We start from the raw sequence: 14414 nt of genomic DNA on the forward strand, positions 1-14414 counted from the left end.
TTGTTTGGCCCTATCGCTACCCCCACCGACAGAAAGATGAGTTAGAGAAGCAATGCGCAGATATGCTACAGCAGGGGATCATTCGGCCCAGCCACTCCCCTTTTTCCTCCCCAGTTCTGTTGGTGCCCAAACAGGATGGGACTTGGAGATTTTGTGTAGACTATAGGGAACTCAATAGCCAAACCGTCAAGGACAAGTTCCTGATCCCCATCGTAGACGAATTATTGGACGAACTCCATGACGCACAATTCTTCTCGAAATTAGACCTCAGGTCAGGCTACTTCCAGGTCAGGATGTCTTCCACAGATGTAGAAAAGATAGCCTTCAGGACGCATCATGGCCATTTCGAGTTCCTAGTTATGCCATTCGGCCTCTGCAATGCCCCTTCCACATTCCTGGCCCTGATGAATGAAGTCTTCCACTCCCACCTCCGTAAATATGTACTGGTCTTCTTCGACGACATCTTGGTCTATAGCAAGACGTGGGTGGAACACATTCAACACCTGCGGGTCGTGCTCGAGCTCCTAAAGCAGCACCGACTCTTCCTTAAAAGATCCAAGTGTTCCTTTGGAGAACACCAAGTCCTTTACCTTGGACATGTAATCAGCGGGCAAGGTGTAACTGTGGACAGCTCCAAGATTCAGGCCATTAAGGACTGGCCCTGGCCACAGTCCGCCAAGGCCCTCCATGGGTTCCTAGGGCTAACAGAGTACTACCGAAAGTTCGTACAGAATTATGGCCTGTTAGCAGCCCTGCTTACCAACCTGCTCAAGAAAAATGCCTTCCACTGGGATAGCACAGCCGATGCAACCTTCGTAGGCCTAAGGGAAGCCCTCTCTTCCACACCAGTCCTCCAGCTACCAAACTTTGATCTTGAGTTCACAGTCGAGTGTGATGCTTCCGACACGGGCATAGGAACCATCCTTCAACAGCAAGGGAACCTGATAGCCTTCTTCAGCCGCAAGCTAGCTGACTGCCATCTCAAATTACTTGCCTATGAACGCGAGCTCATTGGCCTAGCCAAGGCAAACACTGGAGGCCGTATTTGTGGGGCAGACCCTTCGTCGTCAAAACAGACCACTATAGCCTCAAATACTTGCTGGAACAACGACTGACCACCTCCCCACAACAACATTGGGTCAACAAGCTTCTAGGGTTCGACTTCCGAGTGGACTATAAGGCAGGATCCCTGAACCGTGCAGCGGATGCCCTGTCCCGACAAGAAGAAGATAGTATGCTCCTCCATGCGATCTCCCAACCACGAGCCACCCTGCTAGAAGACATTCGGAACACACTGCCACAGTCATCAGAATGGAACAACATAGTCCAACAAATACAGTCGGGGTCTGCTAACCCGAACTGGTCTCTCCATGATGGGTTGGTATTTTACAAAAAGAAGATCTACCTACCCGCTGATTGCCCCCTCATCCCCTCATCCCCTCCATCATCGCCAGCATACACCACTCGATACACGAGGGCATTCAAAAAATGCTGCATCGCATTCATGCTGACTTCCACTGGCAAGCTATGAGGGCCTCGGTACGGGACTTTATCCAGAACTGTACAGTGTGCCAACAGCAAAAATGGGAAAATCTGCACCCCACAGGCCTGCTCCAACCCCTCTCCCTCCCAACGCAGATCTGGGCCGACATTGCCATGGATTTCATCGAAGGGCTTCCCAAAGTCGAGGGGAAGTCAGTCCTGTTCGTGGTAGTGGATCGGTTCTCCAAATATGCTCACTTCCTCCCTTTATCCCATCCTTATACCGCAGTCTCGGTCGCCCATACCTTCTTCACCCACATTTTTCGCCTACATGGACTCCCTGAATCCATCGTCAGCGACCGGGACCCGATCTTCACAAGCACATTCTGGAAGGAGCTCTTTAGGTTACAAGACACGGCCCTCGCCTTCTCCTCAGCCTACCATCCACAGTCAGACGGCCAAACAGAGGTGGTGAACCGGACAATTGAGATGTACCTTTGTTGCTTTGTGGGGGACCAGCCGCGCCGCTGGGTGGAGTACCTCCCATGGGCTGAATACTGCTACAATACATCCTATCACTCCTCCCTTGGAATGACTCCCTTTAGAGTTGTGTACGGTCGAGATCCTCCACGCCTCCTGTCCTACGAGCCAGGCTCAACGCGGCAGGAAAAAGTGGACCGCAGCCTCCAAGCTCGTGATGCCCTCCTGGCCGAAGTCTCCTTGCGCCTACAGCAGGCATAGGCACGTATGAAACATGCCTACGATCAGCACCACCGCGAAGTCACCTTCGAACCAAGGCAGTACGTTTGGCTAAAACTCCGACCATACAGGCAGCTGTACCTCAGGAACCGGGGGCCCCCTAAGCTGGCCCCCAAATTCTACGGGCCCTTCAAGATTCTAAGGAAGATAGGGAAGGTAGCTTATCAACTCGAGTTCCCGGAGCACAGCAGGATCCACGACAGCTTCCATGTATCCCTCTTAAAGCTTTATGTTGGCACCCCTCCCGACCATGTGCCTCCCCTACCCCACTTGCAGGAGGGCAGACCTATACTCCAGCCCCGTGCCCTCATCCGATCCCGCATCCATCAAGGCACCTTCGAGGTATTAGTCGAATGGGAGGGACTACCCCCAGCAGAGGCGACTTGGGTTCCCTGGACCGACCTCCACAACGCTTATCCAGACCTCGAGCTTGAGGACAAGCTCGTAGTCCAGGAGGGGAGTGATGTTATGAGCACCCGCACCACATGACAGCAGTTGAGGCAGCAGCGCGCACACGATAGGCACCGCACGGCAGCGGCACCATAAGTCGCGCGCAGCACCGCGCGCACGCCCCGCACGGCCGCGGCGCCACGCACCGCGCGGCAGCGGCACCATGCGCGCCGCGCGGCAGCGGCACCATGAGTCGCGCGCACACACACCAACAGCAGCAGCAGAGCGGGGCCCACACACAGCTCATAGGGTGGGCCCACCCTTATCCGGACACGACAAGAGGACGCGCCTTATCCCTTATCCCTTATCCTATTCTCCCTTATCTTATCCCCTATTCTTAGAAGGAATTGTAGTACCATTAAAAGTAAGTAGTCTAATTAGAAGTAGGAGTTTGAGTCCGTTTAGGACTAACCTAGCCGCATGGATTTGAGCCGTTTGAGATCTCTCACAAAAGCAGGGGAAGAAACTCTCGGTTTACAGATTGAAGTGCATGGGGTATGGTACTTTGGTAGATTAGAAGGTTAGAAGGATGTGAAAAGAAGAAAACGTATGTATTTTCGAAAGTAGGGAACAAAGAGAGAAGGAATGAAACAATTTTACAATGTTTCTAAAACTTCTACAAGTGTTTTTGGGAAATTTCCCAATATAATAGTTATTGAATTTCAAATTGGGACTTGACATCTAGCTTAATATGTGGGTTATTAAGTTAGGGAAAGGGAAGAAAGGAGAGAGAGTGAACGAGAGAGCTGGGAAGGGATTAAAAGAAGGAGAGATCGTGAAGTAGAAATGAAAGATGGGGAATGTGAGAAGGAAAGGGCTGTTGATATGGCCATTATCACTATATAATATAATAAGTATTGATATTTTTTAATATTTGTATTTAAATTTTGAAGTAAAAGAGAGAAGAATAATTGTTTGGATTTCGTAGTAATAGCATACCTTGGCATCCATGGGGAAGATAAGGATTCCCTTGAAAACCATGCAGGCAATTGCAAAGATATCCAGCGCCATTTGACGAGTTGGTGCAATAGGTGTCACTCCCACAGGCATACCCAGCCACGTCTGTTTGTGCTTCCTCGCAACTCTGGTTTCGAATTGCCCAGTCCAGTACTATGGAAGTCCTTATCCCAACGTTAAGAAGGTATTCAACATTGTTTCTTATGTCCCAGAGATGTGAAACTTGTGAGTCAAATGAATCCTGGGCGTCGGACATAAGAACAGCCAACCCACATCTACTAATGTTCCATGTGTATTCGAAGTCGTTACGGCTCCATATGTATGCATCAAAATCAGTAAGATCGTTTGGTATGGTTGTCTGGCAGCAACTAAAACCACCGCAAGATGAACCAGCTGTCACTTTTGTATCGTTCAAGCATGACGATAGACAGTTGACATAAAACACATTGTCCTCGTAATCATCCAATTTGCAATACGTGTCGCAACCGACTGCCATGAATCTGTTTCTGGTATTGGAGAGCCTGTATGTGTTTGCAAAAGAATACCTAATGCGATGACCCACCAGGTGTCCATCTATGTAACATTTGACACTTCCCAGAATGGAAGTCGTTAGTTGATGAGCATCAAGTGATATGTTGAGAATGTTGTGGTCTTTCCCCGGATCATCGCCATACAAAGTCAATTTTGGAGGGAAGATGGCAGTGTTGCAGAACAACTTGAAGTCATCATGTTTGTAACAGGTTGGATCATCTCCAACTAGACCAAAGGGATATAGGATGCTAATATTTCCGCATTTTCTTTGGCAGCCAACTCTTGTACCTGGCGATGTCAAAATTATTATTGTTATCATCTAGAATTTTCCCGTGGCCTGGCACGACTTTGGACTAGCTCGTACTGGCATGGTAAGACAGTACATACGTCGTGTCAGACCTGATACAATGGTCCGTGCTGTGCTGGGCCTGGGGTTCAAAGTCCACGGGCCAGCACAGAACAGCACGATCAAGCAAGTAGTGCCACCCGCGGCTTGTATGTCTGCACTGCCCAGCACGGTCCAATTTTATTATAGTATATAATATATTAATAAAATAAATAATTTTTTTAATTTTATTATACTAATTTATTTAATTATTGTATATATAAGCAATTGTAAACAATAAAATTCATATAAAATTAAAATTTTAAGTTATTTTTTCAATTTTCTTAAATAAATAGGCAAAATTAGCTTTGGCCCAGTCCTTGGCCTGACTTAGGCTAAGGCTTGGCACACGGCAGGACACGGGCCCGCCCGGGCTTGTGCTGCAGCACGGTCCAATTTCATAAGAGAGGGCGGCACGACCCACACTTTACGCGAACCACTTGCAAGTCGTGCCTACACCTCTATCATCTCAAGTATGGATATAGTCCTCACATAACCATCCTTAAGAAGAGGTGAGGAATCAATAAATACATTTCAAGTTCAACACAACATATTAAATATAAAAAATCACATTTGCTTCTCAAACAAAAATGTCAAAGCCTTTAATTTATTGAAAGGGAGAATTCCTGATAAGTACCCTGCACTTTGGGTATAGTGCCACTTTGGTCCTTGAATTTTAAAATGCAATAACTCAATACCTGGACTTTCAAAATTTATCAGTCAAGTTCCAGTTGGTCCATTAATTATTTGTTAAATGGCATTTCAAAAGACACAAATTTCCTTCGAGTGTTGTCTAATTTTCTTTATCAACCCTTCAAACCTTGATAAAAAAAAATGAAGAGTCCCAAATCTTTGCCTCTTTTATTCAAGAAAGTTGGGGTCACGAGAATGCCCACTAAGATGTGACTCCAACTTTCTCTAATAGAAGAGGCAAGGATTTGAGACTGTTCATTTTTAATCAATGTTTGGAAGATTGATAAAGAGAATTTGATAACACTTTAAGGGTATTTGTATTGTTTCAATTGCCACTTAACGAATGGTTAATGATAGAGATTGGATTGACATGTTTTGAAAGTTTGAATATTTAATATTCACATTTTAAAATTCAGGACCAAAGAGGCACTGGACCCAAAATACAAGATACTAATCGAGAATTTTCCCTAAATTAAAGGGGTAACTTGAGTTAAACGCCCCCTTAGGCCATTGTACAGTTTGGTTCAGCGTCGAGTGGAAAAGATTCCCAATTTAGGGGATGGTGTTTATAGGGAGGGCTGGGATATATATATTTCGGCAATAGGTGGTGACATCTAGAATAATATAAGATGATTACCTTTATATAACCCTAATTCAATAGTGAAATTTGAAGCAAAATTGGAAGAAGGGTGAAGTCATACCTTGGCATCCATGGGGGATGTAAGCATTCCCATGATAGCCTTGCATGCATTGGCAAATATATGCATGGCTGTTGTTGGAGATAGAGCAGTTGGTGTTATCCCCGCATGCATAATTCCTACTTCCTTTCTCACATGTCTTTTTTGCGTTTGATCCGCCCACTTCTATGCATGCAAATTAATATTTCTTAAATTAAAATCTGTTTATTTTTCATATTAAGAGGAAATTAAAGAAGTCAGACGGCTAATATGACCAATAGATGATCAGAGCAAACCGTATGGGAGATTCAAATAAATCCCCCTCTCCAACCGATCATTGATTCAAATGGGCGAATATCATATGAGTGCTCCATGTGACATTATATAGTAGTAATTAAGGTCAGTTAAACTTTACCAAAAGAAAAGCTAACTTAATGAGATCCGGTAATGATATCATTTCTTTTAAATGCATGATAAAATAACCATTAGTGTTAAAAGCCACTGCTGCAAGATGTTATTAATCTTAATTGATGAATGCTGCTCAGGATAAGCAAGAGGCACAGGAAGAAGAAGACCCGTCAACAACCAAGTCTCGAGATAGGAATGGCAATGGGAAGTGGTGGGGACGGGGAGTCACTCTCCATCCCCTCCCCGTCCTCTTGGAGGACAAGGTTATTCCCATCTCCATGGGGTTCTCATTATTTTTTATATTGTCAAGCATTTTGTTTTTGTTTTTTTATTTTATTTAAAAAATTAAAAATAAAATAGTTAAAATTTACAATCACATTAAAAAAGATTCAACCATATTTTTAAAAATATAAAATACCCACATGCATACATCTATAAAATATATTAGCAGAGATCCCTAGTGGCCGGGGATCAATTGGGGTCCCCGTGGGGCAGGGAATGCACTCCCCATCCCTATCAAAATGGATGAAAATTTTTCCATCCCCATTCTTGCAGGGAGAAAATCATCCCTATCCCCACTTCATTCACAGAGAGTCCCCATGGGAATTGGGGAAATGAGAAAAATTGCCATCCCTAAGCTAAATGTAAGTCCTAGTTATCTCTCCCTCTCTCTTCAAGAGTAAAAGAAAATTTTATTAAGATGAAAGGAAAAAGGGGGAAAAGAATAATACAAATGGGTCAAAGCCCGAGGCTCACTCAAGAACCCAGAACGGAACACACTACTAATCAAAACAAACTGACAACAACAACAAACCAGGAAGGACAAGAAAACGTTGCTGCAGAAAGCCACATAACCGAAGGAAAATCAAAAAGACCAACAAAGACAGTGATAGACGCTTGGCCCATGCAGGTGTGTGACGTGGCATAGGGAGAAGAGCAGCAGATTTCCTCCATTTTCTCTTCATTTTCTTGTTAGTTTATTTCTGTTCTATTTCCTTGTAACTAGGAATAGGTCAATAAAGCCAAGGTGTTGGCCTTAGGAAGTAGTCAATTTGGTTAAGTAGTTATTACTTAAGAATAGGTCAAGTTGTTAGTGGTTAAGTAGTTATGTTCCTATGGCTTAGGGATAGGCTAACTACTAGAGAACCTAATCCCTTAATCAATGGCTATGTTAGTGAAAAGAAGTTGAGAATTTTCTGTATTTAAACACCACTCATCCAACATGGGAGGGGAGTTGGAAGTTAATAAAATCTTGTGGTCTTATTCTCACCCTAAGCAAAATACTCTATCACTCTAGCTTTGACTGGGACCTATCATTGGTATCAGAACTAGGCACCATGGCTACTAACAAGGAGAGAATTGAGAGCTTAGAGGCTGGACTTGGAGGCGGGAGTAGCTGATAAGTTCCATCAGCTAGAAGATGCCATCAACAAATTATCGGAAGCTCTACTCTCCAACCATGCTACATCGACTGCCAATAGCCTTGAATTTAAGGCAAATTCTCCTACCGGGCGTTCTCGCAACATGAGAAAAGAATCTCGAGACAACTCCGAAGTGGGACGACAACTGTTCTCTTCCAAACTAGCCAAATTGGAGTTTCCTCGATTTGCGGGAGATGACCCCACTGAATGGTTCACAAGAGTAGATCAATTTTTTGAATACCAAGGCACTCTTGAATCCCACAAGGTGTCCTTGGCTTCTTTTCATTTAAAAGGCGAGGCTAATCAATGGTGGCAATGGTTGAGAAGATCCTATAAGGAAAAAGGCAAAGAGGTGACATGGGAAAATTTTCAAGAGGAACTTTGGGCAAGATTTGGTCCTACCGAATGTGAAGACTTTGACGAAGCATTGTCAAAGATTACACAGGTGGGCTCCTTACGTGATTATCAAAAAGAGCTCGAACGACTGGGAAATCGGGTACAAGGGTGGAATCAAAAGGCATTGGTAGACAACTTTATGGGAGGTCTTAAAATTGAAATAGCATATGAGATTCAAATGTTTAAGCCAAAATCCTTAAACGCTACATGTCAATTCAATAGGACCACTATCGACTCTTCTCCAACGAAACTGAAGTCTGCTTCACCAATGAAACAACTCACTTGGACGGAGATGCAAAGGAGGCGTGCTCAAGGCCTTTGTTTTAATTGCGATGAAAAATTTGTACCGGGGCACAAATGCAAAGGGCGGCAGTTGCTGTTGCTTGAAGGAAATTATGACGAAAGTGAGACAGATGACGAAGAGGGAGATCACACCAACCTTCGACGAGCTATGGAACAGATACATCAAATTGGACCTTGAGGACAAGGTTCCTCTAAAAGACGGGGGCAATGATAGACGCATGGCCCATGCAGGTGTGTGACGTGGCGTAGGGAGAAGAGTAGCAGATTTCCTCCCTTTTCTCTTCATTTTCTTGTTAGTTTATTTCTGTTCTATTTCCTTGTAACCTGTACATAGGAATAGGTCAATAAAGCCAAGGTGTTGACCTTAGGAAGTAGTCAATTTGGTTAAGTAGTTATTACTTAAGAATAGGTCAAGTTGTTAGTGGTTAAGTAGTTATGTTCCTATGGCTTAGGGATAGACTAAATACTAGAGAAGCTAATCCCTTAATCAGTGGCTATGTTAGTGCAAGGAAGTTGAGAATTTTCTGTATTTAAACACCACCCATCCAACATGGGAGGAGAGTTAGAAGTTAATAAAATCTTGTGGTCTTATTCTCACCCTAAGCAGAATACTCTATCACTCTAGCTTTGATTGGGACCTATCAGACAGCCAACCTCGAAACTCTTTAACTGACCTAAGGCCCAAAAACTAAGTGGGACAGAGTGACAACTTACCTCTTCCTCCTCTTCCTTAACCCCTAATTGCCTTCCATCCTCTTAGATCTTCTTTAACTGAATCATCCACATCAAATTCAACAAGCCTTCTTATCTTCCTACATCCCAGAAATCCCCCAAACTTGAAAGCCTCGTGGGTTTTCACTAAGAACTCATTGTAAAACTCTTCCTCGTCACTTTCAATTCTACTTTCAGCTCATGCCTCTCCCACTTCAGCTCATGCCTCTCTTTACTAAGCCGCTGCCTTCCTCTTAGTTTACTATGTTCAAGTCCAAGTTGATAGTGGTCCCCCCTGTCCACTTGCAGGGGACTGATAACGGTGATACTGCTGAATCAGTTACACCATTCACTTCATCTATTCCGTAACATGAGGGATTTAGACTGTTCCATCCATTCAGTAACATGAGGGATGAGGGATCTAACATATTCTTATCTCCCCTCTGTATTCTTATCATAAATTCCTTGTGTATTTATCTCTAATGTATATAACTCCAATTGTATAGTGACACATGTACATATAGATACAAAAATATATATATGAATATATATATATATGTGAGTCTCAAATTGAGTAACACACAATTTTGGTATTCATTCAAAACAGTTCCTCTGTTTTTTAGATTTCACCCCAAGGTTCTCCACCTCTGGACTCCTAGACGGACTCATCCCTTGTCCTGATAAAGCCTGATCCCCCACAGTTGGAACACCTTCTTATGAACTAGGGTCATCCCTAGGAGGGTTTTCCCCCAGTGTAATTGACGACCTAACCTTCTACTTGAATCTTGCACCAGTGCAACAACCTTGGACTTGCTAACACAGTCAGCCTCAATTCGAGAGCTCTCTAAATTATCACGTCTAAATCATCACCACAACATACTTAGACTTACACCAACGCAACACCACATAGTTCAATTGTATCCTTTCATACTCGAAATAGGCCTTCCATTGTATTCTCCTCCTACCACGTTTTGTGACAACCTCATGCACAGTTTGGAAGGATTCTTACAGCTAATCCAGTGCTCCATTCTCGATCCATTTTTATTTGGAGTTTAGTTTGTTGCTTCCGCTGATCTACTAGTGGAATTTAGCCTATAACAAGCTTCTTGTGTTTTTTCCGGACGTAATCTTCAGTGGTTAGTTTTCTCCCAACTAAACAGAAAAAGACAAAAATGTAGGTTCTCGGGCTTCCAAGCAGCCAACAGCCTACGCAGAAAAATGCACCAAACAGGGCCTTGATGATTAAGTAATTGTTAAAAGAAGTACTTGTACTATATTAACAACCACTTAAGGTTGTTTGGTATCCCACTTTTAAAATCACTTATTATGTTTTTAAGCACTTATTGGGGTGGGAATGTTCGGTAAGCTATTTTCCCCATAAGTGCTTATATTGATACAAATGACAATTTTAGCCGTTACTTCACTTATACATATAAACAATGCTTTTCACACGTCACACTATACATTTCAACTGAGAATCCACATGGACCCACACGTGAATCACCATGTGAACTCAATTAATAACAATAATAATAATAATCATAATAATTGATGATGCAAGTTTTGGCAGTTCCTGACTGGCCGGTGACTCGGATGCTGATTGATAGTGTGCGATCCGAGCGTTCTCTGGTCATCTGGCGACTTCTTGGTGGCTGGTGACTCAGAGGCCGAAGTGGAGGATTTCCACCGGATAAAGACTTGGATGTCGAGCTAACTAGGCTAAGCTAGGGGGTAGATTGGGTGCCGACCTAAGTTGATTGTCGAGCTGTGTAGCTCTTCAGAGAAACCTACAAGGAATTAATGTCAAAGTGTCCAGGTTGCTTTACCCGTGGTGGGCACTCCGATGCTTAAGTTAGTACTCGGTTGTGCAAGCTGAAAGTATGTATACTAGTAGGCTCGTGAACAAGTAATCGTGCATACCCTATTCCTTGAGGTCTAAAGTCCTTATATAGTTGAGTTGTCGTCGACCCCACGTACCGCACCCAAGATTTCTGGGAGGTCGTGCTTAACCGGTCAGAGATCCTCAGAGGTAATCGCCATACACGTTGACCATCCTCTGGAATATCCGGTATGCGGGCCAACTTCCTAGAGACCTGGGGGTATCAGCATATGCATGCCAAATTTGTTGGCGAGCACATTTCGCAGGTCACTGCCTGGTCCTCAGTCAGGTCGACAAGCCCTCGAGGGAGGTCGTTCCTCGCATCGAGGTCACTTTGGCCAGTGGCGAGGAGCTATAGGTCTGCCCTGAACGAGGTGCTCCTAGCTGACCTAAGTTGTGGTGAAGTCGCTAGGTCGGAGTGCAAATGAACCGCGATCTGGGATGCCAAATCATCACTTAGGTGGTGTCTATGTGTCATTCAGTAGTTCTAAGATGCCATGTGTCACGATGTCATTGGAGGGCCACATCCGCCCTTCATCAATTGCCCCCCACTCCCGAGCTGAGAGTACCTAGGCGAAGGAAGTAGATAGTTCCTTTGGCCTGGAATGACTGTTTGATGAACTCATAGTCGTAAGCATAGGTCTGATTTGCTTCTCAGGTTAGAAGAATCCAAGTGTTAGCAGCCTTACACAGGACCTCGTCGTCTTGATTATCGGGGCACAAGAGCGATCTCATCTGCTCGAGGAAAGGTGGAGCAGATACACGAGGACATCTACCTTATAAGGGATGTGACCATCAAGGGATCTTGCAATCCGACCTATTACCTCAAGAGTGGAGCTCATCGGGTCGCCCTCAAGAAGGGGTTCTATGTGACTGCTTTATCAGGTTGCTCCACCTAAGTAAACTCTAACGTAGCATCATTCGAACTGGTTCTGGAAGAGTATCCAGCGAGTTTGACACAAAGCCTAAACCGAGGTGAAAAGATTGGCTAAGTTTTCATTTGACTCTATTGCCCATGCCAAGGAAGCAGGCAACTGGGTCTTATGTGGTGCCGAGGTCTAATAAGCTCGCAACTAGATTGCCCAAGCCGAGGAGGCGATTGGGTCTTATATGGTGTCGAGATCTTTTATCAGCTCGGCACCTTAGCTCTTAGGCTCTAAGAGCGACTTGTGGTCCACTCTACTTATCCTTGATCTTGCCCATGCCAAAGAGTCAATTGCGTCACATGTGGTGCCGAGGTCTTTTATTATCTCGGTGCCCTAGCCCTTAGGATATGAGAGCAACTTGCCGCCAATTCTCCTTATCCTTGATCTTGCCCACATCGAAGAGGCAAATGGGTCTCATGCGGTGTTGAGGTCTTCTATCAGCTTGGCACCCTATCCCTTAGGCTCTAAGAGTGACTCACAGTCCATTCTCCTTATCCTTGATCTTGCCAATGTCGAAGAGGTGACTGGGTCTCACGTGGTGCTGAGGTTTTTTATCAATTGGGCATCCTAGCCCTTAGGCTCTGGGAGCGACTTGTGGTCCACTCTCCAAAATATTATTTAGCCAACGTGCGCATTAACCTTTCCGCCTAAAAAGGTGGTCGTTCTGTAGTAACTTCCCATATGGCTGCTTCTACATTGTCTCGTGGGATTATCTTCTTGGGTGAGTGCTTGCAAGACCACAACTATGCACTTCGGACCCCCTTGTGAGGGTTGTTGATACATAAACATGTTATTGGTGTGAGTCAGCAGTTCGAGGCCACAGCTACACTGCATCAGCCTGGTAGTGACGTTAGTCATCCACCCCTACAAGAAGCCACTAGGAGCTCGACCTGCGGGAGAAGCACTATTGACTTTAGGTCGCCAGCTCGCATGGGAGCCTTGGAAGGCTCGACCTACAAGGGCATCCATGTAATCCATTGGCCGCCTACTCCCATGGGATCTAGGAACTGCTCGACTTCTAGAAGCAAACTTGCGAAACTAAGCAGAAGAGGCTTCATTCGATTTAACCGTTGTTGAGTATAAACATAGAATGAGCTGAGGTCGGTGGGGCTTCTTTACAATCTATTGGCTGTCAAACACCGCGGGAACTATGGAGGGCTCGATCTATAGGGGCGGCCTCACTCCAAGGTGCTTGTCGCCAAACTACTGGTTGTCGAGGTCATTATGTTGTTTACATCGGGCTTCTCCCATTCTCAGATTTGGAAATTCTTCCTTCATTTCATAGAACCGCCACACTTCAATCCTGGTGGGAACCGCTGATGACTCTACCGCAAGGAGAGGGGTGTTCACAAGCCATAGCGGTGTGTTTACATAAGATACTAGGAGTGATGACTTTGGCATGGTTGCTACTGATTGTAATAGGGTGGGTCTCAAGGTTCATCATGGACGCCTTTTTCCCCCAGTAATTGATTATTGGTTCATGATGTTGGTACTGGTCAAAAATGCCTTTGAGTTCATAAAAAATGGAAATTAGAGAGTGAAAACTTAAATTTTTAAAAGGTGAGATCTTAACTTTCTAGAAGATGAGCATTTAGTTTTCTAGAAGATGAAAACTTAGCTTTTTGTAGCATCTCTCACAGATGATGCCAGTTGATGATGCAAGTTTTGGTAGTTCCCAGCTGGCCGGTGAATTCGATGCTAATTGACGTTGTGCAATCTGAGCGCTCTCTAGTCATCTGGCTACTTCTTGGTGGTGGGTGACTCAAAGGGCGAAGTGGAGGTTTTATGTTGGATGAAGACTTGGAAGTCGAGTTGACTAGACTGAGCTAGGGGTAGATCGGGTGCTGAGCTAAGTTGATTATCAAGCTGCATAGCTCTTTGGAGAAACCTGCAAGGAATCAATGTCAGAGTGCCTGGGTTGCTTTACCCGGGGTGGACATTGCGATTCCTAAGTTAGTACCAGGTTGTGCAAGTTGAAAATATGTATAGTAGTTGGCTAGTGAACAAGTAATTGTGCGTACCCTGTTCTTGACGTCTGAAGCCCTTATATAGTTGAGTTGTCATCGATCTCACGCACTACACCCAAGATTTTCGGGATGACGTGCCTAACCGGTCCGAGATCTTTGGAGGTAATGGCCATGCATTCTCTAGAATATCCAGTACATGGGCCAAATTCCTAGAAACCTGGGAGTGTCGGCATATGCATGCCGAATTTGTTGGTCAGCACATCTCACAGGTCACCGCCTAGTCTTCGCGTTGAGGTCACTTCGACCAATGACAAGGTGCTACAGGTAAGCCCTGAACGAGGTGCTCTTAGCCGACCTATGTTGTGGTAAAAGTCACTAGGTCGGAGCGCAAATGAACCACAATCTGGGACTCAAAATCATCACTTAGGTGGTGTCTATGTGTCATTCAACTGTTCTAAGATGCCATTTG

At 44.7% G+C, this 14414-nt stretch overlaps 1 protein-coding gene across 1 annotated transcript; it reads right to left on the reverse strand.

The window, feature by feature from the left end:
- Positions 1-1139: 1139 nt before the first annotated feature.
- On the reverse strand, positions 1140-4498 carry LOC148852258 (wall-associated receptor kinase 2-like). The gene is made up of 3 exons (XM_088945768.1): positions 3631-4498; positions 1410-1559; positions 1140-1294 (listed from the first exon to the last, which is right to left on the reverse strand). The coding sequence occupies exons 1-3, from the start codon at positions 4496-4498 to the stop codon at positions 1140-1142; spliced, it is 1173 nt and encodes a 390-aa protein (XP_088801894.1).
- Positions 4499-14414: the final 9916 nt, after the last annotated feature.

This window comes from Nelumbo lutea, chromosome 5 (assembly GCF_056320005.1).
Source record: "Nelumbo lutea isolate HS-2025 chromosome 5, American lotus-T2T, whole genome shotgun sequence".
NCBI lineage: Eukaryota > Viridiplantae > Streptophyta > Magnoliopsida > Proteales > Nelumbonaceae > Nelumbo > Nelumbo lutea.

Excerpts from the sequence above, each read along its gene's own strand:
- LOC148852258 (XM_088945768.1), bottom strand. The coding sequence starts at position 4,498 with ATGATAACAATAATAATTTTGACATCGCCAGGTACAAGAGTTGGCTGC. Across the intron at positions 1,560-3,630 it reads TCTTCCCCATGGATGCCAAG|TTCTGGATAAAGTCCCGTAC; the intron begins GTATGCTATTAC and ends CACACTGTACAG. Across the intron at positions 1,295-1,409 it reads GATGAGGGGGCAATCAGCGG|TGTGTTCCGAATGTCTTCTA; the intron begins GTAGGTAGATCT and ends TGACTGTGGCAG.